The sequence below is a fragment of the Hyperoodon ampullatus genome, assembly GCF_949752795.1.
Source record: "Hyperoodon ampullatus genome assembly, chromosome: 2".
NCBI lineage: Eukaryota > Metazoa > Chordata > Mammalia > Artiodactyla > Ziphiidae > Hyperoodon > Hyperoodon ampullatus.
In genome coordinates, this window is record NC_136915.1 from 148,633,805 (window position 1) to 148,658,741 (window position 24,937).

Sequence of the window (24,937 nt, forward strand, 5' to 3'; positions counted from 1 at the left end):
CTAGCAACAGGGCCACCGGCAGGGAGCACACAGGTCCCTGATGCAGGCAGAGAAGTTGGGATGGCACCCTCCTGGGGAAAGGGAGATCTTGCTCTGCCAATAGGGAGGCAGGATGCTGTGTACAGAATCCCCTTGGGTCTTGGCTCCTACTTGTCAACCATGAATTAATTTTTAGGCTGCTAATCTGTGCCTTCTTAGCCAGGACATATGGTGTGTACAATAGTTTTCACAGCTTGAAATTTCTAGTATGCCCTTGAATAACCTTCCTCGGCTCCTTGGTCAGAGACTGCTTCCATGGCTGTACTGTAATAGGCCTGGTCAACAGCACAGAGTCTGGCATCACACCCCCCCCGAGTGTGGCTGGGTGGGGGCCCAAGCGGACAAGGATCTGTGGCACTCTCCTCCTCTGGGCTCCTCTGACGTTGGCTTTATGGCTGGGGTGGTTCAGAATAAAGGCATGGTGGGTCAGAAGTGCAGGAGGAGATGGAGCTGTGGCTGACCCCAGATTAAGGGCAGAGATGGTTGTGGACAGAGACTGTGCAAGGCCTCATCTTTGTTATAGCCCAGATGGACTTCTCCTCTGTGTGACTGTATCACCCAATTAAAGCAATTAGGATTTTTTTTTTCTGGGTGGATGGACAGTCTGCTCTGAAATTTTCATTAGCAAAATTAAGTTTAGTAGGGGCCAGGACCCCAGGTGATTAAATCCTTGTCTCCAGGTTACACAGCAGTCCCTTTCAGGGAAACCCAATCCCTCACCCCTGCCTGAGACTGTTTTTTGTTTGTTTGTTTGTTTTGGACTAATATCTACCATTTATGGGAAAATTTCAAAGCACCCTGCAATATATCACATGCGTTATCTCAGTGGTTTCTCACAGAAGCCCAGTGAAGTAGGTATTACCTCCACATCTTACAGAGAATGTAAGAGTTTCAGAAAGGATAAGCCATTGGCCCAAGATCAAACTGCTAGGGAGAAGCCAAACCATAATTTGATTTTACTATGCCTCAAAATTATTTTTTTATAAGCGCTCTGAGTTTTTAAAATTGCTTTGGAAACAAAATCCCCCCAAATAATGCCTGAATGCAAAAGGTACCTAAAAAGGTCCAAAAATGTGGGGTTTTTTAACCAAAAGTGTTTGAGGGCTTCCCTGGTGGCGCAGTGGTTGAGCGTCTGCTTGCCGATGCAGAGGACACAGGTTCGCGCCCCGGTCCGGGGAGATCCCACATGCCGCGGAGCGGCTGGGCCGCTGAGCCTGAGTCATGGCCCCTGAGCCTGCACGTCCGGAGCCTGTGGTCCGAAACGGGAGAGGCCACAGCAGTGAGAGGCCCGCATACCGCAAAAAAAAAAAAAAAAAAAAAAAAAAAAAAAAGTTTTAAATAACAGATTTGAAGATCATTTGTATAGTTTTTTCCTCTTAACAGGAGGTCAAACCTCGGACTAAAGTGGATTCCCTGTTATTGTTATTATCACCTCATGTAAATTAAAAAACAGGAAGGAGAAAATCTCGGAAAGAATTCTAGCTGAGGCCCCAAGTGTGCAATAAAATGTAAAGATCTTAATAAACAAAAGCCCTGAAGAAAAGCATTCAAGAGGCCTGCAAGTTTAATAAAACACGAGTTCAATTAATTTTGTGCAGCTGAACTAAACTGCATGGAATGAGAGCTGGCAGAGCTCCTACTCAACACACTAGAACGCTGATGGAGTAAAAATGAACGGAATCGCTGTTGGCCCCAGAGATACTACAGACGCGCACGCTCAAGCCACTCGCCTAGGCGCAGAGCCGGGCAGAAGGGGTGAGGCGAAAGGGTGCACCGCTCCGCGCAGGGATCCGCCCCGCCTTCTCCGGCCCCGCCTTCTCCGGCCCCGCCCCCCATGCTTCAGTTCCCAGCCTTGCCACGAGGGCCGGCCGCGAAGCTGCGCGGCCCCGGTTTCCAGCCGGGCCCTTTTCCCAGCCGGGCCCAAGCATGGCTGCCCCCAGGACTGCGGGTTGGGAAGCTGCCGTGCTCGCGCTTTCCTGACAGTCCCTGGCTGCTGTGGTCTCCTTCTCTTCCCCAGGCCACTCCAGCAGACATGTTTGCCAAGGCCTTTCGGGTCAAGTCCAACACGGCCATCAAGGGGTCGGACAGGTGAGGGAAAGAAGAGCCTGCTCTGCCCACCAGGGCACCCAGACATCTCTGAAGCTCGGCTGGCTCACAGCCTTTTCTGGGCTGGGTCATCCGACTTGGGGTGGAGGCCGAGGGGTACAGCCGGAGAAGGGACCCCGGGGGGCGGGCAAGGGTGAGTTAGACGTGTTTTGAGAGTGAAGATGGAGAGGAGGCCTGATTTATCTCCCAGGCTGTCTTTTGGATATTTTAGTGAGTTTACGAGAAAGCGTATAATTCAATCAGCGCGTATTGACTGCAGTCTGTTTAAGGTGTCGTGGAGGATGCCAAAATGAAGGAAAACGGGGTCCCTGCCCTACCAAGAGCTTTGAGTCCCTTGGGAGAGATTAGATGGGGCACAGAGAACTACAAGTATACGAGAAGAAGTGTCTAGTGATTACCACTGGCAGGAGAGAAAGGTGGAGGGTGAGGCGAGAGAGGATAAGGCATATGTGGTAAGAACTGTATCTGTTCAGTTTTGCAAATGAAGGTGTCACCTTGGGAATTTTGGAGGCAGTGTTGTATAGTTGTCATTCTTGGTGCCCTAGCAGAGCTGTTTAATCATAAGTTGACAGATTTGGCAAGCATAGATGAGAAAGGAGTGGGTCCAGGAGCTCTGTGTGGAGTCAGGAAGGCAGGGCTTAGTTTCTAGTGGTAGGCTAACTTGGGTTGCTTACCGGATCTCAGTTTTTTCCTCTCTTTGTAAAATGGAAAGACATGCCCCAGGAACATGTGAAAATAGATGAGACATTGGATGAGAAAGAGAATGGGATGTTTTGGAAGAGTGAGAATAAGGCATCATCAACCAGTCTTTTTCTTGGGCCTCGTGATTTTATAGTAAGTCTTGAGTCCTCAATATTTATTAAAATCCATCGAGGCAGCATACATACCAGGTATGTGTGCTCTCTGCAGGAGAAAGCTTCGGGCCGATGTGACAGCTGTTTTCCCCACTCTTGGAACGGATCAGATCTCTGAGTTAGTACCTGGAAAGGAAGAACTCAACATTGTGAAGTTGTATGCTCACAGAGGGGATGCAGTGACTGTGTACGTGAGTGGTGGTAACCCCATCCTATTTGAACTAGAGAAAAATCTATATCCGACAGGTATGGCAATGGGATGGAGATGGCCATTACTATGGTCCTTGCCTAACATCTGTTTCTTCCATTAATCTGTCTTCCTTAAAACCAATAAATGCAAAATCTCCCTAAGAATCTTTTTGGATTTAGTGTCCCTAGAATTGGGCCTTTCAAGATCAGAAACTGCTATAGAAGTGAGGGAAAACAAGGGTTAACACAAAAAGAGGGTGGTTGCCAAGGGAAATTCTGAGGTGCAGAAACACTGGTTTCTAGTGGGTTAAGTAGGGATTGGAGCCGAGGTCGTGAAAAGGGTGGAGTTTCAGGGCATGTAAAAAATGCTTCTTAAAACTTTCACTAGTGGAATTTTCTTAAGATACTGAAGAGATACTGTGATGGGAAAGAAGCTGGGTTAGTTAAACTCCATACCCAGCTGTCTTAGTGGTGGACTTTGGTTGAGATGTCTCACAGGGATTTTTTCTTAGGCTCTTGTCTGGCTCTCAGGATACTTTGCTTGCTTTCTTTGTCACAGATCTCAGAGAGGCAGTGTCCTTTTCTCTTTTCCATGGCTGCTGACACCTACTTTGTCATTTGGGGGCTTTTCTTCCAGCTTGGCTGCAGCAGTGCAGTGCAGTCTCCTACCCCAGGCCACCCCTACCCCCACCCTGCTTTGCTGCTGTACACATACAAGCCCTTTTTGATCTAAGGGTTTTACTGCTAATCCCTGTGGAAACAGAGAGAATAAAAATAATAAACATGGGAAAGTTTCAGAATTTCTTACAGGCTGGTGCCCTGGTTTCGGATTACTTGCTTCTGAGGACATAAAAGGAATCCTCGTTGGGGCTCTGTCCCTACTTTTATCCACTGTGGCCATTTTTGGCTGCTGCAGTGCAGGTGGAACAATAGGTGCCTCCAAGTCTCAAGTGACACCCAGTTTCTTAAGTCTCCGCCTTCTTCAAGACTGCAGCCTCTTTGAGAAGGGAGTCAGCCTGATGTAAACTATATGGAATGTGTTTCCCACAGGAAAAGGGGCACTCAGTTCCCAGAGAGGGGAAAAGGGATACTGGACAGGAAGAGCAGATGTTCACTTCATCACTAGTTTTAGCCTTACAGATAAATATCCAACTTTGGCAACTAAACAGACTCTTAGAGCTGTAGCTCACTTCATGTGTCTTCCGACCAGTAAAAGTGATAACTTCTCAAGATCATAGATTGAGAGAAACTACTGCAAAGAGCTCAGTATAAATATGTAAAGAATGCAGGTCTCTAAGGCTAAAGGAAGCAAGGATTCTCATGTAAATAGCATATAACATATAAACCGCTTCACAAACTTGGGGTAACCTAATAGAAAAAAAAAGAATGCAACTTCTTTGGGCATCCCCTTACAACCTTCTCTCTAGCTTTGACTTGAGTTTCTTTTCTACATCCTGATTAATGTGGCCTTAGTGTTTGGCTTTGCCATTCCCCAGGGGGTTGACTTTTGGGCAGTAAGTGTTTTCTGGCTCTCTTCTTGGACAGTGTACACCCTGTGGTCTTATCCTGATCTTCTAGCAACATTTACAACATGGCCCCTGGTGCTTGAAAAACTGGTGGGGGGAGCAGGTAAGAGTATTTTCCTATATTCTGGATAGTGGCTGAAACCTACTTAGTAAAGGCCAACTACTTTAATTAAATGTACCCATTTTGTGCATTCATATGATTGAAAAATAGAATTTTTCCCTCATGTCTGTTGCATCTCTTACTTGGCTGCTTCCATAAGCTCTCTGACCCTGCTGTAAGGCTTAAATAAGATAAGTGACATGAAAGTGCTTTGTGAACTGCCATATGCTATACTTTAGATTAATAAACTGAATTTAGGAAACCAGAACAAGATAGATCATGGAACTGGACCCTCAGCTTGGTGCTTCAGTTTGACCACTAGTCTCCCAGAAGGAAAAGGTCTGATCCTCAGTTTGCCACTTTTTATTTTCATTATGAATAATGTAGTTGATGCTTAACAAATGTATGTTTGTTGAGCAAATGAATAAATGATGAAGTAAACTGTGGAGTTAGTTGCCATGCTTTTGTTTCCTACAGATTTGATGCTGCCAGGGCTAGTGGTGCCCCCTGCTGGTCTGCCTCAGGTACAGAAGGGTGACCTCTGTGCCATTGCCTTGGTGGGGAACAGGTACTGTGCCAGTCAGCTGTGCCTATGGGGAAAAAACTTAGGGAAAACTTGGGAGGGGTGGGAATGACAACTTCACAGCATATGGATAAAGGATTAAAAGAAAAAACATATTCTTCCTGAGCAATCAGAGAGTGGGGAATGGCAGTGAGCCTGTGGGGTGTCCATACATCTGGGCCAAGTGTATTTGCTCCTGCTGCTGCTTCTTCTTTTTTAAATTTTATTTGTTTTTTTCTCCTTTAACAATTTTTTTCTTAGATTTACAGAAGAGTTGCAAGTATAGTACAGAGTCCTGAAATACTTCTTACCCAGCTTCCTGTAATATAACATCTTGTATAACCACAGTACAGTTATCAACACTAAGGAATTAACATTGGTACAGTCCTTTTGACACTATTACAGACTTTATGCATATTTCCCCAGTTTTCCCACGATGTCTTTTTTTTCTTTTTTTGTGTTCAAGAATCCAGTCCAGGGTACCACATTGCATTTAGTTGTCGTGTCTTCTTAGTCTCCTGTCTGTGACATTTTCTTGGTCTTTCCTGCCTTGCATGACTTCAACATTATTTTTGTCGAACATCCACATCATCATCCTCATCTTTTAATTATTTTTAATAGATTTATTGAGATATAGTTTTCATACTATAAAATTCACCTGTTTCAAATGTACGATTCAGTGATTTTTTTAAGTATATTTACAGGGTTGTTCAGCCATCACCACAGTGTCTCTTTTTTAAAATAAATTAGGAAGTAATGGTATGAACAGTTCTGAAAAATCAAAACCCTCTCACCCCATAATCCTTTTGTCCTAGAAGTAACCATTATCATTCTGATGCATGTCCTTGTCAGCCTTCTTCAATGCATATATAAACGTGCATATAAAATGTATGGTTTGGGGTGTGTAGGTTTAAAAATACAAATAAACAAACTTTATCCCTATTACTTTTTCACTTCAGGTAGTGGGGACATTTTCCATGTCAGCAAGCACAGATAAGCTGAATCTTTTTACCCACTGTGGGGTGATGGGAAAAGTCCTCTTCTAGTGGACATTGTGGTTGCCTCTACTTCGTCTCTCTCACAAACAAGATCTTCCTGATGCCTCTAGGGACACTAGTGCCAATATTTTTCTAAAGTAGATACTAGGAAGCAGAACTGTTTGGCTGAAGATCGTGCATATTTTCTGTTGCCCTATAAAAATGCTGTGTCAGTTTTCCCTCCTACCTACAGGGTATATGGAGCCTGTTTCCTTACATGCTCACCGACACTGGATATGATGGGTCATTTTCATTTGTATCATCCTGAATGAAAAATGACATCTTATTATTTTACTCATTGGTTCTTTGCGAGGGAAACATGGTAGGCATGGGAGGGGTCAGTGTTTAAAGATCTTATTTTTGTTGCTCATATTCTCCCATTTTCCTTGAACCTTTGGGAACCAAGCACCTAGAAATGTTTCCTTCCTTGTTTACCTGTAGCAAAACTTGAAGTTGAAAAGAATGGTGAAATTATTGTTTTTTCCCCCCAGTATTCTATGCAAGATAGGAGAAAACTACATAAATGTGTATTTGGCCTCTCAGTTTGGCATTTAGAATGTATGTGGGAATGAATCCTAGGTGGTTTATGGAAGGGGGTGAGGGTACAAGGGAGTTTACTAAAACTACAAGACAGGTTCGAGACCGAAGTTCTTGAGCCATTGACGATTCCAAGGGTGGAAGACAAAGATCTGTCTTTTAGGAACTGGGAAAGAAGCCAAATTCAAAGATTCTGTGGCAGGAACTGACCCATGGGCACAGGAAGTGGAGCCACCAGATTAGCAAACGTTCTTTTTGAAGTTCAGGTGTTGGGAAATCTGCCCTTGAATCGTCTCCCTTGGGTCCAGGCAACGTTGCCAGGCTTGTATATTCCCCTCCTGTTAGCCAGCTGGACACCGATCCTTACAGGCAATGTGTGAGCATTGCTGAGTAACAGTGGGCTGACAGAGATTTCCCATTTGGGCTTTGGAAGTTTTTTGTAGTTATTGTAAATGTGGTTGTTTCTGATATTTTGGACACATCCATTTCTTAGATAGATGTTATACAGAGCAAGCCCTGTTATAAAGAACCAACTCAGAAGGAACCTTTCGTTGGTACCACTGTATCTCTCTTCTCTCTTCCCTCTGGCATCCCTCAGCCTAATTTATGGCATATGAATGGCCTCCCTTCTGAATTTCCATATAGGATGGCTATGCCTTTTTTAAGATAGGGGAGATAATTTATTTTTTGAAATTAAAGAAAGGGAACTTTAAATATCCTTCTGAGTCCTGCCTGGGTTTGGTTCCTAATAAGAATATAACAATGATAACATCAGTAGAGGAGTTACTTACACAGAAGGGAATATTTGGTCCAGGAATTTTTGAAAGTCGTATGTGTAGGTAATTTGAATAAGATTGAGACTGCACCGAGTTTTAGCTCTGTGATACAAGTGGATGCTTCAGATTTGCAACCGTGGTGCTTTGAACACACGTGTGGAAACCTGGTCCTGACATGTGCCCTCCTGGAAGACTTTCCCTGACCCTCGTCTCTGACCTCCTCCTTCTCAGAGCCCCCGTTGCCATCGGAGTTGCTGCCATGTCCACAGCCGAGATGCTGACCTCAGGTCTGAAGGGAAGGGGCTTCTCTGTGCTCCACACCTACCAGGACCACTTGTGGTGGGTTCCATGCTTTTTCTGTTTTATAGGGAGCTGGGTGGGCGGAGGGAGCCCAGGGCCTGGATTGAGAAGCGAGAGTTTTGATCCCTGCTGTGTCCTTAGTCAAGTTGCTGACCCTAGACATTAATTTCCTTGCAAAATGTGGAGAAAAGATTTTTTTTTGGCCTGTTAAGAAAAGAAATTACAGAGAACTTTATTTCCTAGGTGAATTATAGAATCCTAGGGCTGGAAGAAGGCCTTGGGGATCGTCTTCTCTGCCTCTCAGTACAGTGATGTTCTTTATTTTTATGGCACTGGTCGATCTGGCCTTTTCTGCCGTGTACATTTAGGCATTTTCTGACCCCATGATGAGTGCTCGGGAATTCTCACCTCTGAATCCAAATCAAAGCAGAGTAGATCCTCAGGCACCAGGGTGACAACCTGATGACTTTCATGTTCAAGTTCCACATTTCGGATCTCCTCCTCATTACGGAACTGGCACTTTCTCACTGTGACGGTTGCTCTCTGGAGCTGTATGTGAGTTTATTTTCTAGTTATTTTCGTGTCATTTAACCAAAATAGTAAGTAGTGCTTTTCTCGAAAGCAGTATACCTGGTCTTCTGGCCAAGTGTTGTGTGGCCTGTTGGTATAGATTTACCCTTACGTTTTTAGTCAGTCTTGGAGTTACTTATTTTACAAGTATTGGCCAAGCCCTGCTTTGCTGGAGGTACAGCCTCATCAGTGTGGATTTCAGCAGGCATTTGAGGGCTGCTTACTCACGTACTCCCAGCACTTTGTTGTCTGACTGTTAGTCTGGGCAGTTAAGGTCCTGTTGTCAAAATTGTTTTATCAGTGGCTGCCTCAGTCTCCCCTCCTCCCGCCCTTTGAAAACACTTATGGTATTTACCTGATCAGAATAGCCTAAACATACGCTCTGGCCTCACTAGTAGCCATACTTAATAAGCCTTGCTGCGGCTGTTAGTAAAACTTTGTTGGACTTGCATAATGTTAGTTAACATAAAGCTTTTTGTTTTTCCCGCTCTGCTATGTGGCATCCCTTTTTTTCCTGTCTTCATAAGGCTTAGTGGCATAAAGCCATTGTAATCTCTACTCTGCAGGTTAGATTGCATTCTTTTTTTTCAGTTGAGGTATAGTTGATGTACAATGTTGTGTTAGTTTCAGGTGAACAGCCAAGTGATTCTAGTGACCATTACTATATCTAGTGATTCTAGATATAGATATATACATATATGTTCTTTCTCGGATTCTTTTCCATTAAAGGTTATTACAAGGTATTGAATATAGTTCCCTGTGCTATACAGTTGGTCCTTGTCATTTATCTATTTTAGATTGCATTCTGATTTAACACAGAAGCAGTCTTGAGCAGTCCAGGTGTTTGTAATTTGTTCCATACGCTCAACCTTGGGTTTGTATTTCACCAAACTGGCACTACAGATGCGTTTGCAATCTTCATTTGGTTATTTAATTCAAAATGGTTTTGTTTTTAATTTATATGAAGGGAATGCTTTGGAAGGGGAGCTCCACTTTAACTGTGTTGTCTTTAATTTTTCTCTGTCCCTGAATTTCTGTTAATAATATTATTATTCCTTCGGTTAAGGAGGAGGCAAGAATTACTCTCCCCATTTCAAAGATGAGGAAACTGAGGCATGGGACTTCTCTGGGCCCAGAATTGGAAACAGAGTTGAGAGGCACACCCAGGTTCTCTGGCCTCTCCTGGACACCCCTGCCTGTGGGTCTTACTCTCTCTGGACCCCTGCTGACCCCCTGACCGGGGCTGGAGAATGTTGTGGCTGCTGTTCAGTATTTCTGACATGAGGTTTTTGCAGGCGATCTGGAGACAAGTCCTCTCCACCATCCATTGCTCCACTGGCCCTGGATCCCCCAGATCTCAGTGAAGAGAAGGGGTCTGTCCAGGCAGACACCACCTTGCAGGGAGACATGAGGCGCCTGACCCTGGAGGGAGAGGAGGAGGAGGAGGGGGAGGTTCAGCAGAGGTGTGGGGAGAAGTCCCCGTCGGAAGCTACGGAAGACCCCAGTGTCGGGGACCTGAGCCCAGGCCCCACGGACAGCTAGACCCTTCAAGGTACAGCTCTGGCAGGAGCAGGGCGCTCGCCTCTCAGTGTAGGGACTGAAGCGCTCTGCTCTGCTTCCGACCAGAGCGGCGCCAGGGCTCCGGGAGGGGCGGGGAAAGGCCTTAGTTTTGGTGAGGGTGGTGCCACAGCCCTTTGCCATCTTACCTGGGAGTCTTGCGCATATGTCGCGTTTCCCTGGATACCCGTTGACTCTGCTATTTGGACTGTTCCCAGCTACACGGCCCTCTTAGTTTTCTTCTGGCTCTGACTTCTCTATCAGAGAAGCATCTGCGCCTGGCTGGGCGGGACTTTGTGGCCTGACCCCTTCTGTGGGGTCAGACCTCGGTGAAGGCTCAGTGTTCTAGAGAGTCTGGGAGCTTTGGTGCCTGGGAATGGGCTCCTTCAGAGCTGAGGGGTGAGGTACGGATGTCACCGTGCGGGGAGTTATCTTGTGCTGCGCGGGCCTTCTGCGGCCTTCAGGAAGGATGTGGTTCTTGTCTTCTCCTTGCAGAGCAAATGGACGAACTGTTGCAGAGATGCTTCTTGCGTGCTTTGAAGTACCGCGTCAAAAAGGCTGACCTCCCTTTACTCACCAGCACTCTCCTGGGCAGCCGCATGTTCTCCTGCTGGTATGGAAGGCATGGTGTGGGCTGGGGGCCGGGCGGTGGGTCTGTTTCCTGCTCTTTGGTGGTAGGATGGGACAAGGCTGATGGGGGAATTGTTTTAGGGACATGATGTGGAAAGAGCGAAGTGGAGGGTTGATCTAGCAAATACTGAGTTTTAAAGACTTAAGTTTTAGCCAGTGAAAGGATGTCGAGGAAATGAAGGTTAAAATGCGCAAGGCGCTTTGAGCACTACCTCTGCTGTGGTGATTCTGGGCTCTTTTACGGATTGGGCAGCATATCCGGCCCCGGAAGGGCCCTGGGGCAGCCTGTTTGTTCTGGAGGCTTCAGTCCCCTCACACCTTTCTGAAGAGTAGGTGGGCCAGATTAGGTTGTGTCAGCAGGAAGAATCGGTGTGAACCCCCCCACCCGACCCGCACACACAGCCACCAGCAGAGGGAGTGTTACATGTGGGTTGAACCTGGACTTTGAAGACTGAGCCATCTGGGCTCAAAAGCCAGCTCCCCAGGGTGTTGGAGCAAAGGTGTATTTGAGCCCATTACCAGGCTTCTCTGAGCCCTGATTTCTAACACTTGTAAGATTGCTGTCAAGATCGAATAACCTGACATTTAATAAGCACCCAGTAAATATTATCATGTCAGGAGATTTGCTTATTGATTTTCACCTCAAGTCTGAACTTCTTTCTTTTTGAGAATTTTGCTCTGTTGTTTAAAAAAGTGGTTTTAATGTAATTCTCTTCCTCTACATGTGAGCTTCTTTAAGGCATTCTATACACATGTGGGGTCTGGAGTGCGCGGCAGATCTAGTTTTCAGTCTCATCTATAACTACAGCCATGTCCCAAATTAAGCCTCTGGAACAGATGCCAAGGGAGACTAGAAGTGAATGTTCAGGATATACTTTCTGGTATATCGTCTACCTTGAGAGAAAAGGATTTAAACCCACAGAATAATACACAGGTTGGTGAACACCTGACAATAATAACAAAAGATGCACTGACTTATAAAAAGTCTTTTACTATGTATCCCAGGATGGCCAATACAAGCTGGTTAGGTAATTAGCCCTTCAAGAGTTCTTTTACAGTCATATAAAAATGCTTTGCCTTGTTAAAAAAAGATATCTAGTCTACCAAAAACATATCCATGAATGGGCTTGGTGTTGTTTCTTTTTTTCCATTTTCAGGTTTGCAAGATAATTAAAAATACCTACATATCATCTCTGAGCACACCAGCTGTCCATTAGTTAATCAGTTTTGGCAATACAGTGCACAGAGGTATACCACCACTGGTTTCTGACGTTAAGTTAGCTTTAAGCTTATTGGCTATTCGTACAATTGGAGGCAGCTTGCAACCCAGGCCCTGGAAAGCATTTGCAGGATTTACTGCCCTTTTGCCTGACACCTTTTCAATGGTGAGAGGTCTGGCCACAGACTTGCTAATCCAAGGGTGTCTTAGTGCTTGAGCTGCGGTCAGGCGGGCAGAGGGGTCCCAGGTAAGACACCTTTTCAAAAAGTCTATGAAGAGGTAATCATCACACCCCTTCAGTGCTGTCCGCCAGTCTTTGCTGCCTGGGGGACCCCGCTTCTTACCCCTCCGTGAACGACCTCCCACAAACACAACCCTCCCATCTGCCTGACTGGTCGCAAAACAGTAGCGAGGTAGGCCCCTGGAGTTAATAAAGTACTTGGCACGTTTGGATTGCTCCAGGAGTTTTGGTGGTGGCATCCCTAGAAGCTCCATCATACAGGCCAGCTGGTCTCCTTCATCCTCTCCAGGGAAGAGAGGATGTCCTGTTAAAAGTTCTGCAAGGATGCAGCCAAAACTCCACATGTCAATGGACGTGCTGTAGCGGCTTCCTAAGATGATCTCTGGAGCTCTGTAGAACCGAGACTGGATATAGGTGTAAAGCTTCCGGTACTCAAAACAGCTGGACCCAAAGTCAATGACCTTAGTCGCACTGTGCCCATAGTGTTTCAGGAGAATGTTTTCTGGCTTCAGGTCACAGTGAATGATCTTGTTTCTGTGGAGAGCATCCAAGGATTGCAAGATGGATTGAGCAAACTTGCGAACCAACTGGATACTAAAACCCTGGAACTTGTTTTTTTTCATGAGCTCATAAAGGTCTACGCTCAGTAACTCAAAGGCCATGCAAACATGGTTCCGGAACGTGAAACTTTCCAGCATATGAATAACGTTCATGCTACCGGTTTTATCCAGCTTTTTAAGATGCTCCAAAATCCGGATCTCCTTGGCTGCTTGGCGATGGAAGTGCTTTTCATTGCGTACCATCTTCAGGGCCACGTACTGTCGAAGTTTGTGATCATAGACCCGGGCTACCTGCCCAAAACTGCCCTTGCCAATAATTTTCAGCACCTCATATCGATAAGCTAGATGGTCTCGAGGCACATAAATGTAGGCCCCATCTGCATCATCATAACCCCCATTATTGGGACCACCGATAACTCCATGTCTTTTTTTGGCATTTGGACCCACAAAGTAAATTTCTGGATAATTGATGATTTCCAGCTTCTCATAAGCAGTGAGGTGGTGTTTATACTGCTTCAGTGCTTGTTCTGGGGTCAGAGGCAACACTTTGGATGCTTTGGATGAACTGCTGGATTTTACTGTATTCAAACGATCTGAACTTTTACCCTGAGAAACTGTAGGAGAGCATTTTTCAGAGTCGTTGATGCCATCTGACTGAAAAGTATCAGATCTCCTGTTGCCAGATTCTTGAAATAGTTGTTCTACCTTCATCTCACCTCCATTCAGGAAGCACTGAGTAGGATCTCTTGTTAAATGCTCAGTGGTGATCTACGGCAAAGAGAAGTGAATCTATGTTAAAGTCACTAAAAACGGTGGAAGAATGAAAGAATCGTCCCCCTGACTGAACAAAACAACAAAACATGCCAGTTGTGTAGTTAAACGGCCCAAAAGTGAGATAAGAAAAGCAGGAGTCTCTAGAAACTCGTGTTATGTTAAACCTTGGGTTCCCTGACTGCTGTGGCCACCCCAGCCCCACATCTTACCATACCCGAAACATGCTAGATTCCTTCTAACTGGTATGTCTTCCTACCGAGAATCGTTTCACTCCATCCACTCAAATCCTACGCTCTTTCAAAGCCCAATGCTAGTCCTCCCTCTTCCACTTCGAACTACTCCAAGCCCATACTAACTATGGCTCCACTCACATCTTAACTGCAGCTTTTCGAGTCTACCACGTAATCTGGCCCTTGTTATATATATACTGTCCTATATTGTTCACAAACTGTTTCAAGTATCTTCCCAAATCTTAAGGGCATGTACCAGGAGCAAATGAATACACATTAAAGTGTTCTGTAAATGATAAAGGGACAGAGGCAGGATGTGATCCCCAGGTCTTCTGAATCTTGGTCCAGAACATTAACATAACCTGGTACCAGCTTCTCCTAGTGCCTGTACTATTCTCCAGTAGGGCTGAATGTTGACCTTGGCCTGGAATCAACCAAGGCCTCATCATCTACTCCTGGGTCCCCAAATAAATGATCGCATCTTTCTATCTCAGTTCATTGAATCACAAAATTTCTAATCCAGAGAGAACTCTTGAGATCACCAAGGCCAATTCTTTATGTATCTGATGAATAGCAGTGAGAATCTAAGGCCCCAGGGTGCTTTTTGTAAAACTCTCCTGAAGACAAAGAGTCTCCTTTCTCTCTCCTTCCCTTGCTCATAGACACATACACTAGTCTCCCTCAGCAAATGCCTACGTGACAAAGGCATACAACTCTTTTGACTTGATTTGGCATCACCTTTTCCTGCAAGGAACAATAACCTACAGAAGAAAACTCTACTTATTAAATACCTCTGAAATGAAATAAGATTCTTTGAAACTCGATGGAGGGAAAGACAATGAAAAAGCCAAACGCTAAAAAAAATACTAAGAAAAATATAAGAATGTGCTAGAAGGAAAGAAGAAAAAAAGTGCTAAATCTGTTGTTTAAAAAAAAAGTTTGGGATACTTCAAAGAACAACTATTTTTCTTAACAGACCCTGAAGAACTTTACCCCCGATCTGTATGATTGAGAGCCTCTATGATCAGGGGTAGATAATTCCAGAGAAGCTCTGAGCTATATTTGTGATCTCTTAAAATATAACGCAAATTATAAGGTAATGATCCAAAGTGGCCAACCATTTAAAAAAGAGAATTTTAATATAACCTAAGCAAACAACACCTGACCCATCACCTATATAAATAAAAATATAAAAGATGTAAATATAAAAAACAAAAAAGGGATGACAAAAAAATTAAGTGTTGGCATACTTTAGACAGCCCCTAATTTAGTTATAAAAGCACGACATTAGTTCCTGCCTGCTTCTTTTAGGTCATTTAATCAATTTAAACATTTATATAGTACTACAGTTACAAAAATGAGGCACTGCACCATCTTACATATAAGCAAAGCAGCCAGTACAACGGTAGCCATACTTTGGCATTGGGTTTCTACATAAAGAGGCAAGATACGGACCAGGAGAGATCTCTGATACCAAAATAGAGAACTATCACTAGTCAAGAAAATAAAACAGGCTGGCAGACAGAACCTAAATACCTTGCTAAGATGTAAATATAATGCAACATTTTGTTTATCAGCAATTAAGTCAAATAACCATTCCTGTTTTTAGGGATGGAAAAAAAAGGTCTCATCCATCCATCTAACATTCACATGAGCACTAATTGTTCACAATTATAAAAGTGCCAAAAACCAGGTTACCTCAAGGCACTACAATCTATTAGGAGATAGGTTTGGCTGAACTAGGGAATTATAATTATTTGGTTTTAGGTAGATTTACATAACAAAACCAAATATTTGCATGCATCTAAACCAGTTTTCCTTAAATTTTTACTACCTAACCTAAATGCATCTAAATATTTACTGCTAAAATCTTGGGGACACATTCTGAAGAAATGTGAAGTCAGAAGGCCTAGTTTGGGGTCCTGGCTACACTGCTCAAAAACTGTAGGTCCCAGGGTAGGCTTAACCTTTAGCCCAGTTTCTTAGCCTCAATTTCTTTATCTTTAAAATGTGGATAATAATACCTCCTTGCAGGATGTTGTGTGAATCAAATTATAATTAATAATATATGTGAAAGACCCTCAGAAACTATAAAACATGTTAAAAACACTGGTAACAATTAGGCAAAATTCTCAATATATTGTTTAAACTCCAATACACCCTCCCTTTCCCCTTTCAGCTTATCTTTTCTCTCTGTGGTGCCTTCCTCTGCAGTTCCAGACTCCCTCCACCAGACATCTGGCATTAACTATGTCTTCTGCTCCGTGAAGGCCTGCACAATCAGCCTTCCCTTAGGATGCATGGAAACACCTCACCCACTTTCTCCCCCCATAAGACCTCCTTTCAACTTGCCATGCAATTTAATGGGTTATCTCTCCAGACATATTTGACCTTTAAAAAGATCAATGCTTTAACCCAAGGGAATGACTCTCTAGGACCCGCGGTCATCAATGACAAGCTGGTAGGAAAAGTATTTGTGGTCCAGGGTCCACCCCTGGGCATTTCACCTACTCTACCTACATGTAAGGCTGTGCTGGCTCTGGAGGTATTCATTTCTGTTTGTGGTAAAGAGAGGGTCTCAGGTACAGAATGTTAATAAGAACAGAAATTTAACTTCCACAGAACTATTACAATAAGATTAAGGATGTCATTTGGATTTCCTGACTCATGGTTTTTCCTTAAAGTGAGCCTAAATCTCTCTCTGCAAATTAAGTCTTATTTTGCCCTCCGGAACTACACAGGAGTGTCCAAATTTCCATGTTAAAGCCCTTCAGATACCTAAAAGGGGCTGTCCTGCCTTCACCATTTTTTCTCGAGGCTCATCATCCCCATCACATCCTCCACCTCACACAGCCTGGGTCAGGCTGCCTTACTATATCCTATTCACGTTCTCAACACGTTATGGGCCGCACGGTATATCTCTCTGCAAGTGTGGCTTCCAGAACAGAACAAGACACTTCAGGTCTAGTCCCCTGTGGACTGTCAAGGTTTGAACCTCCAATGAATCTGAAGAATTCCAGAAAGAAATTTTTCCACACAGGGAGGGGTTCTCGCCTTAGCTTTCTTTCCTTTCCTGTAATAACTCAAATACTGGTCTGAATCAATTATGTATCAAGTCTGCTGTGCTATAAATAAAACCTTCCTTCCGTTGTTCTAGGAGAATCTAGAATTTTCACACATGTTAAAGTAGTTACAAAACACTATATATTTCTAGTCTAGGGTTATAATCACAATAACTGACCAATGTCTGCTATCGACTTCAAATATTTTAACTATGTAATTATATCCAGAGAGACAAATAATGCCAGATTAATCATGTTTTATTTAAGAATGCTTCATGTACATTGTTAATTTGGAGCGCTCTTTTTTTTTTTAACACCCCTGTATTGGAGTACAATTGCTTTACAATGGCGTGTTAGTTTCTGCTTTATAACAAAGCGAATCAGCCATACATATACATATGTCCCCATATCTCCTCCCTCTTGCGTCTCCCATCCTCCCTATCCCACCCCTCTAGGTGGTCACAAAGCACCGAGCTGATCAATTTGGAGCACTCTTGACATTTCAAATAGAATCTTCAACTGCGTTAATCAAGTCTTAAAGATCTTGTTGAGAAATTCAGAAAAGGAATATCCTTCTCGTCCAGATATAAAACACCACCCCCTCCCTCGTTCTCGACCCTAAATCTCTGCAACACAAAGCTAACCCAATAAAAGCCTATGAGCAGATGATTTATAGTTTACAACAAGAATGTAAGGGCATCTTGGATAAACAATGAAGCCAAAGCACTTTGTGAAATGAGCAATAGCGTCTCGCAATGGAGTCATGGCATAATGAACTATAAGTGTTACTAAGAGGTCAAAAGCACTTTTTTCAGCAAAATTTGCAAAGACAGCATTGTTTTAGAATCTAAAATCTTGTGTTTTGCAAGCTGTGTTACTCTGAATACCACACAGTAAAAAAATTCATTTTGATCCTGAAACATACAATTTAATTGCCCTACTATATGGTGATTAGCACTGGCCAACTCTGAAGTAAAGTTAAAATGGACTTTAAGTCACATGATGACGGACTGTAAAAGTTTCCCAGAGAGATGTGCTAATTGTCAGCAAGTAACCACGGAATCTGATAGTCAACACACGAGTATATAGGTGGTTCTGGAGCTCTTAGAGGTTGTTACATATTAAAAACTATAAGCTTGTGGAGAATGGAAACTTACTGCACTTTAGAAAGGAGATTAAAAATAGGGTGACCAGCCTTCCAAATATATGTAGCCCGTATTTTGTAATATTATTAGCCTTGAAAGTAGTGAAGGGGTTGATTTTTAATGGCAAAAGCTGACAAACCGTTGGGAAGGACTATGAAAAATGCAAGCAGTGTTTTACATAGAAATAATTTTAGGTCTTAAACAGAAATATGAAGGAGAATTATTGATAAATTAGTCTACTCAATTATTCAGTTTGTTCGTTGATGATATATGCAGCAAATTTTAAAGTCACAGGATAGATTCTCCCTGTCATGGAACTTGTCCAAAACCCTGCTCTCCCTACCACTCTATGAGTGCCGAGGGAATGGGAATTAATTTATTCTCTTAAACATAAAACGGTGTCAAAAGCTAAATATCTGCAAGCTCCAAAATGATTAAATGCATCGAAACCAAAATGTATTGCTAAGTTTCATTTATGATCTATAAAATGGTTCTCTTAAGCATACTAATAAGCTAGGACTGCATTTCTACAGTTCTAGGACTGCAGGAAAAATCTGCAGATCTGTAAGTTCAGAGGTATTTTCTGTTTCTTGTTCTTGTTAAAATGAGCCATCATAATATACTGTACATACCATTCTATCAAAAAAAAAAAAATAACCACTATCTAGGGCTTCCCTGGTGGCGCAGTGGTTGAGAGTCCGCCTGCCGATGCAGGGGACACTGGTTCGTGTCCCGGTCCGGGAAGATCCCACATGCCGCGGAGTGGCTGGGCCCGTCAGCCATGGCCACTGAGCCTGTGCGTCTGGAGCCTGTGCTCCGCAACGGGAGAGGCCACAACGGTGAGAGGCCCGCGTACCGCAAAAAAACAAACAAATAAACACTATCTAGATAAAAGTAGCATGTCGTTTTTTTCCCTATTTACCCCAGTGATTGAAAGGAAGAGGTGGGCTCCAAATCAAAATCATTCTGAAAAGCTGAACTTGGACCACAGAAATTGTTATTTCAAAGTCAAGAGAAACCAAAAGTGAATAAAAAAGAGCCTGGGTTACCAGTGACATGTAACTGTACCTTGACCATTTAAAGTAGCACTTCCTCCTTTCCAGGCCCATTAGAGCTCAAAGAATTACTTCATTTACTTACATTTAGTCTTCTGGGTAGAGGTGGTTCAGAAGGATTGCGGAGTGCATTTGAACAGGGTGAGCCTTTGGTTTCATCTCTTATCACGACGGTATCATTGACAAAATCATCCAATCTAGTTGAAAGGATTACAGATAAAATCTGTCAGTAACTGAAGTATATAAATTTGTATTTCCAAAACACCCTTTAACTGCTTCATATCTGCTACAAAGAATAATTAATACAAACAAATGTCCACACTGCATTTTGGCACTGAATACACACCACAGGGGTATTTGGCAGAGGAAGGGAGGAAACCCAACTTTTCCTCCGTTTTTTATTTTTAAAGAAAGGACAGCATTTCTAGGTTTATAGTTTGAAATTGTTAAAATAAGTCGTACTTTCTGAATGTTGTTAACAATAGGGACCATCAAAAGAATCTCATTTAACTTACTACTTGAAAACGAAGGCTAGTTGAAATCTGAAGCCTAAAAGCTAACCAGAACAAACAAACAAGACAGAGAACTGTATTTTCAAGTCGGAGACTTGGATTCTAATCTCAGCTCTACCACTGGCTACTCTACCTTCCTCTCTGAGCCGTTGGCCACATGTTGTAAAGGGAAGAATAGTTCCAGTCTACGCACTTCTGGGTCTCACAAGCAAGAAATAAAAGGCCTTCTTAGGGCTTTCTCTTTATTTATTTATTTACTTTCCTACTTAACATCTATCTAACTTGTAGAAAAATACAGTGAATTCTACAGCAAATACTATGGGGATTCTCTAAATTACAAAACGTACTGGATTTCACATCTTTACCCACTTAATTTTCGGGTGGATGGTGGAAGCTAAATGCCAAATGATAATTTCTCTGCTCTTTAACACTGTGCCTCCCTCCACCGCTGTAAGGGAACACAAAAGACGGAGAGGATTTATTTAATCCACAGGATGGCGCTGAATAATGTATTTCATCTGCCACCAAGAACATGGATTTCCCAGTAACACACATCAGCATTTCATTGTATCATTTTTACATGATATACTATGAATACAATGATAATGAGCCAGCTGCAAGGGAAGAATTTTTTTTAATCTTTAAAACTATGCTGGAATATTTTAGTGGCTTATGAAAACTGTTTTGTAAAATTCTAGAGCTTTCTTAATCGATGTGTTATAGGAATACAAAGAGAAAAAAAACCGAAAAGCAAAAACCAAACAGAAAACCCACTACAAAATTATTTTTGGAATGTTCTCTTTTTAAAAAACATGCTTACATTCTGATAAAATTATACCTTTTTTTTTTTTTTTTTTTTTTTTGCGGTATGCGGGCCTCTCACTGTTGTGGCCTCTCCCGTTGTGGAGCACAGGCTCCGGACGCGCAGGCCCAGCGGCCATGGCTCACGGGCCCAGCCGCTCCGCGGCACATGGGATCCTCCCAGACCGGGGAACGAACCCGTATCCCCTGCATCGGCAGGCGGACTCTCAACCACTGCGCCACCAGGGAGGCCCATTCTGATAAAATTATACCTTTAACGGGAACTGCTTCATTGACAAGAACCAAAAATTCTGGATGTGACTGATTCTTTGCCAACAGCACGAATAAAACAAACAAAATGGGACAGACGTCCACATTTACAAAGAAAAAGACAGACTGAGGACCTACAAGATTTCCTAGAAATAGCCAAAGGAAATTACCCAAAGGTAGTCTCCATACAAATGAAGTGGGCAGGTGGTCCCTACTCTCCATTAAGGTGTAAAATCCTATGAAAGGTGGAGAATCTCTCAAAACACGATCCACAAAAAGTCCTACTCGGCAGAGCCCCTCACCTACACCCCTCACGGCAAAGCCCTTGGTTATCTGCTCTGAGCAACAGGGCTTATTTGAAAAGGTATTGCTCCCTGTCTCCCCAAGCTTGCTAAAAAGCCCCACCAAAAAAATCCCAGCTTCTCAGAGTTCCTACCATATACCCCCGATGTAGGACTTCAGAAATAATCCCCAGGGTGGGAATTCTTCTTTCCCTAACTCCTTTCTAGCCCACTCCCGCGCTGGGCTGGGGGCAGGGGAGCTGATGGAGAGGAAGAGGGTGGGCCAGTCCCGGAGAGGGAGTCAGACCCCTTCCCTCGTCCTTACTGCTTGGGGGCTCGCTCAACCTCCAGCCCAGTCCATCCACGCCCCCCGACCTCGCCTGCCAGCTGCAGCGGCTCCTTCGGGAGCCCCAGCGCGTTATCCCCCGGCGCCGTTACCTCCGCGGCTGGGTCGGCAGTCCGTCTCCTGGCGGCCCCGCATCTTTCCGCCCGGACCCGCGAGCTGTGCCTCCCATCCGTTAGCTCCGGACCCCCCGGAGGGAGGGGCGGCGTTTGGACGGTCAGGCGAGCAGCGTCCACCTGAGCTGGGGCGGCTGCCTCCCGGGCCGCGACGTTTCCTCGGTAACTCTCTTCCACACAGTGCAGCTCCCAGCGCGTCCGCTCGGGACTGGCTGGGGTCGACAACTGCCAGAGGAGCAGCAGGGGCGGGAAGGGGAGTGGTGTGGTCGCCTAGCAACCGCGGCACGCCCCTTGAAACGCCTCGGCGCAACAATGTGGCCTCGCACAGGGGCGGGGCCGCGGCCACTCCCCACTGAGCGGCGCGTGTCTCGGAAGCTCTCGCTGGCCCCGGAAGGTGGGAGGCGGGAGGCTGGGAACCCGCCGCCTGAGGTTGTCTGGTCGCTGGCTGAGGCCTGAGGGCCGCGGCTGGGGAGGTAGAAGGGCCCTGACGGAGGGTTTGTGAAATAGCAGCCCCCGATTTCTGCCTCAGAAGTGGCAGCCGGCACCTCACGGTCAGCTAGCTATCTCTTAGCAAGTTGCAGCCTAGAGTTCTAAAACCTCCCTTGAATATGAATAAACTAAGGACGAAAGACATGGGTAATTTCTCAGACTTCTCCACTGAGGGGCGTCCCTCCGGAGGGTAATGAGTTAACAAAGGAAACCAATAATAATAAACCCATTTTGTGACACGACCGGCGCCACGAATCTTTTCATTTAACCTCGGTAACCATACTAGATGACATCCCTCTTTTATCTAGATTTAAGTAGGATCCGGAATTTAAGCTGAGGTATGTCTGACTCCCCTGCAATGGGATGCCACGGATGGTAGGGCTGAGAGCCATTTTAAGGATGAGGAAAGTGAGGCCAGAGGAGATCTGTGGTTGGCAAAGCCTGAACTAAATGTCTCCAAATTCCCAGCCTTCGTCCTGCTGCACCAGACCCCCTGGAAAGAAGGCTCTTCCTGTCTTCTTCCTTGGAATGGGTGGGGGTTTTCCCTTTACTTTTCTGAAAAGTTAAGATGCCTCGGCAACACCAAGGGTAAGCGGATTTGGATAGTTGGAACGAAAGTGAAAGGGAAGGAGGTTAAAACAGAAGAACACAAGTGTTGTTTTCTTGAGCGTAACGGCCAGTCGGATTATCTAAACCTACAAAACTCGAGGCAGGCTGTCTGACCCTTGAGGAGAGAACTAAACGTTATGGAAATGCCGAACACGGGCGCCACCTGGTGGGGCTTGGGGACTCCTTGCCCCAAGCCTGCAGAGCATAGTCCAGAAACCTGAACATTTGCATCCAAGGCTCATTTCCGTGAGACTAAAAGTCAGAGTCCCTGTTCTCATGTCTTTAGTAAAAACGCCCTTAAAATCCAAAGGCTCTTCACTTTATAAATTACTAATGTGTCAGTTTGGGGAACTTTACAATCAATGTTTTCTTTAGCCTATGATAAAAATATAAATTCAAAGATTTTCTCCCATGATGATTTAAAATTTTTTTGTAATCTTATGAATAAGCTTTTTTTTCCTAACCTCGCCCAGCCCCTCCCCCACCCTTCCCCAACCAGAACAATCCTGCTTTCATGTGGGTTTGTATTTAGACTCCTATGGAAGATTTTGTTTGAAGGAAGAGTTCCATGGCAGCGAAAGGTTTGGACTAGATTGTTGCTGAGGTCCTTTCCAGCTCTAAGGTTGCAAAATTGTATGAAATAATCATTGTTCTTAGTACTTATGTGGACCCCTCAGACCACTTTACTGTACTAAACGTTTCGACAGGACTTGCCCCCACAAGTTTTCTTACCTCCTTCTGAATCACTGCTCTCTCCAAGTCTGCTTTAAGACATAGCTATGTAAGCCACCTTGAAGCATTCTGCTCCCCTTCCTGCCCCTGAGATAGGAAGCACAGAGGCCTCCTTTGTCTTTAGGCTATTGATCCCAAGGTCACGGGAGGGAGGATTACACGAGGATGCTGGCACTTCATGAGTCTCCAACCTTAGTGACCCAAGTAATTTGTTCAATGAGCCCCTGTTTCCTAACAGTGTGGCTGGATTAAAGCCCAATGAGGGATCTAGCAGGAGCCCCCACACCCCAGCTGAACTGCTGCCCTGTGCGCTCCAGCTCCTGAGCAGCTTCTACATCATTTACGCCCTTTCTTCCCTTCCCGTTACCAAAAAACTGGGTTTGCCTCTTGGTGGGTGTTGAGCCAAAAGATGCAATGAAATCAAAGAGTGAGAGAAGGAAGGATTTATTACTTGCAGCAAGTAAGGAGAACCCTGAGGATCTTGCCCAAAACAGTGTCTCCCAGAACTGTCAAACTGGAGAAGTTTTAAGCATAGTCATGATTGACAGAGCTCAAGCTTCAGTTGATTGAAGTCATGAAGTTCATAAAACGTCAACATCATTATCCCTTAGGTTCCAGTTGATCTGGTAGCTGAGCACTTGAGGCTAATCTTTGCCATTGAAAGAGAACTGGGACTCTTTAGAACTTCTCTTGCCTAATAACAGGTAATGTTTCTGCATTCTTTTCTTCCCTTAAGATCATTAATTACTGAGACCTGTGCAAGGGCAAGCATTGTGGCCAGGCTTAGATAACAAAATGGCTTCTGTCAAGAAAGCCATGCCTGGTTCTTTTTCTCCAAGGCTCCCCTACCCTATCTGCTCATGCTCCCTAGCCCCACTCAAGAGTAGTTCAAAATTTCCATTGTCTCTCTCAGTGCAGCTAAAGCCAGATTTACCTATCGTGGATTAGCCAAATATCCTGTAAGATACCTGCTTGCTTGTTGAAGCCAGTTCTAATAGATCTGCAAAATAAGGAACCCCTAAAAAATAAACAAGAAAAATGGAACTATTCCAGCCTCTTCAAAAATCATCAGAACATTCAGAATGTGATTATAACAGTTTCAAATGTAAAGGTGAAGAAAATATTCCTATGGCCACATGCACCTGGAATTTTGTGATGAAACACCTGTTGGTGGGTTAAGTTTCAATTCTTTTCAATAACTATAAATTATTCTCTGCAGCATGATGTGCCATAATGCATAGTATACCATATTAATCACAAAATTGGAATGCACTTTAAAAAATCATTTATAGAGAACCTATGAAACTCACCATTTTCCCCAAGCTATGTCGACCTCAAGTTCACCTGAGCTCCAGAAACATGTATAGCTATTTTCAGAAACAGAGATTTAACTCACTGAAACACTAAAACCAGGTCATTTTTCTGAAGTTTCAGAAAGCTGTCTCTCTTCTGAACCTCATGGACTTCTGTTACCAAACTCAGGTTCAGCTGTTCACCACTCAAAAACCCATAGTTGAGAGGCAAGTGTTGCTTGGAAAGGAAAGGTTGCTTTATTCAGGAGGCTGGCAACCTGGGGAGAAGGCAGACTTGTGTCCAAAAACCAACTCCAGAGATTCTGCTGGACCATGAAAGTTTTCAAAAGGAGAATCATTTGGGGAGGGGGTCAGAGTCTTCATTATCTTCTACCTTGTACAGACTTCTGATTGGTTGGTGGT

The 24,937-nt window shown here is 44.2% G+C and overlaps 1 protein-coding gene and 1 pseudogene across 2 annotated transcripts; one reads left to right on the plus strand and one right to left on the minus strand.

Moving 5' to 3' along the window:
- Positions 1-2,071: 2,071 nt before the first annotated feature.
- Positions 2,072-12,015, plus strand: LOC307048493 (eukaryotic translation initiation factor 2D-like; annotated as a pseudogene). The gene is made up of 8 exons: positions 2,072-2,127; positions 3,055-3,245; positions 4,734-4,817; positions 5,292-5,382; positions 7,958-8,065; positions 9,892-10,148; positions 10,649-10,766; positions 11,941-12,015. The product of its transcript is annotated as a eukaryotic translation initiation factor 2D-like (transcript).
- On the minus strand, positions 11,997-21,448 carry LOC307048492 (dual specificity tyrosine-phosphorylation-regulated kinase 3-like; the record flags this gene model as incomplete). Its single annotated transcript, XM_079697577.1, has 3 exons — positions 11,997-13,571; positions 19,155-19,266; positions 21,372-21,448. 3 exons carry the CDS (start codon positions 21,446-21,448, stop codon positions 11,997-11,999), a joined length of 1,764 nt encoding a protein of 587 aa, XP_079553703.1.
- Between the last annotated feature and the right edge of the window lie 3,489 nt (positions 21,449-24,937).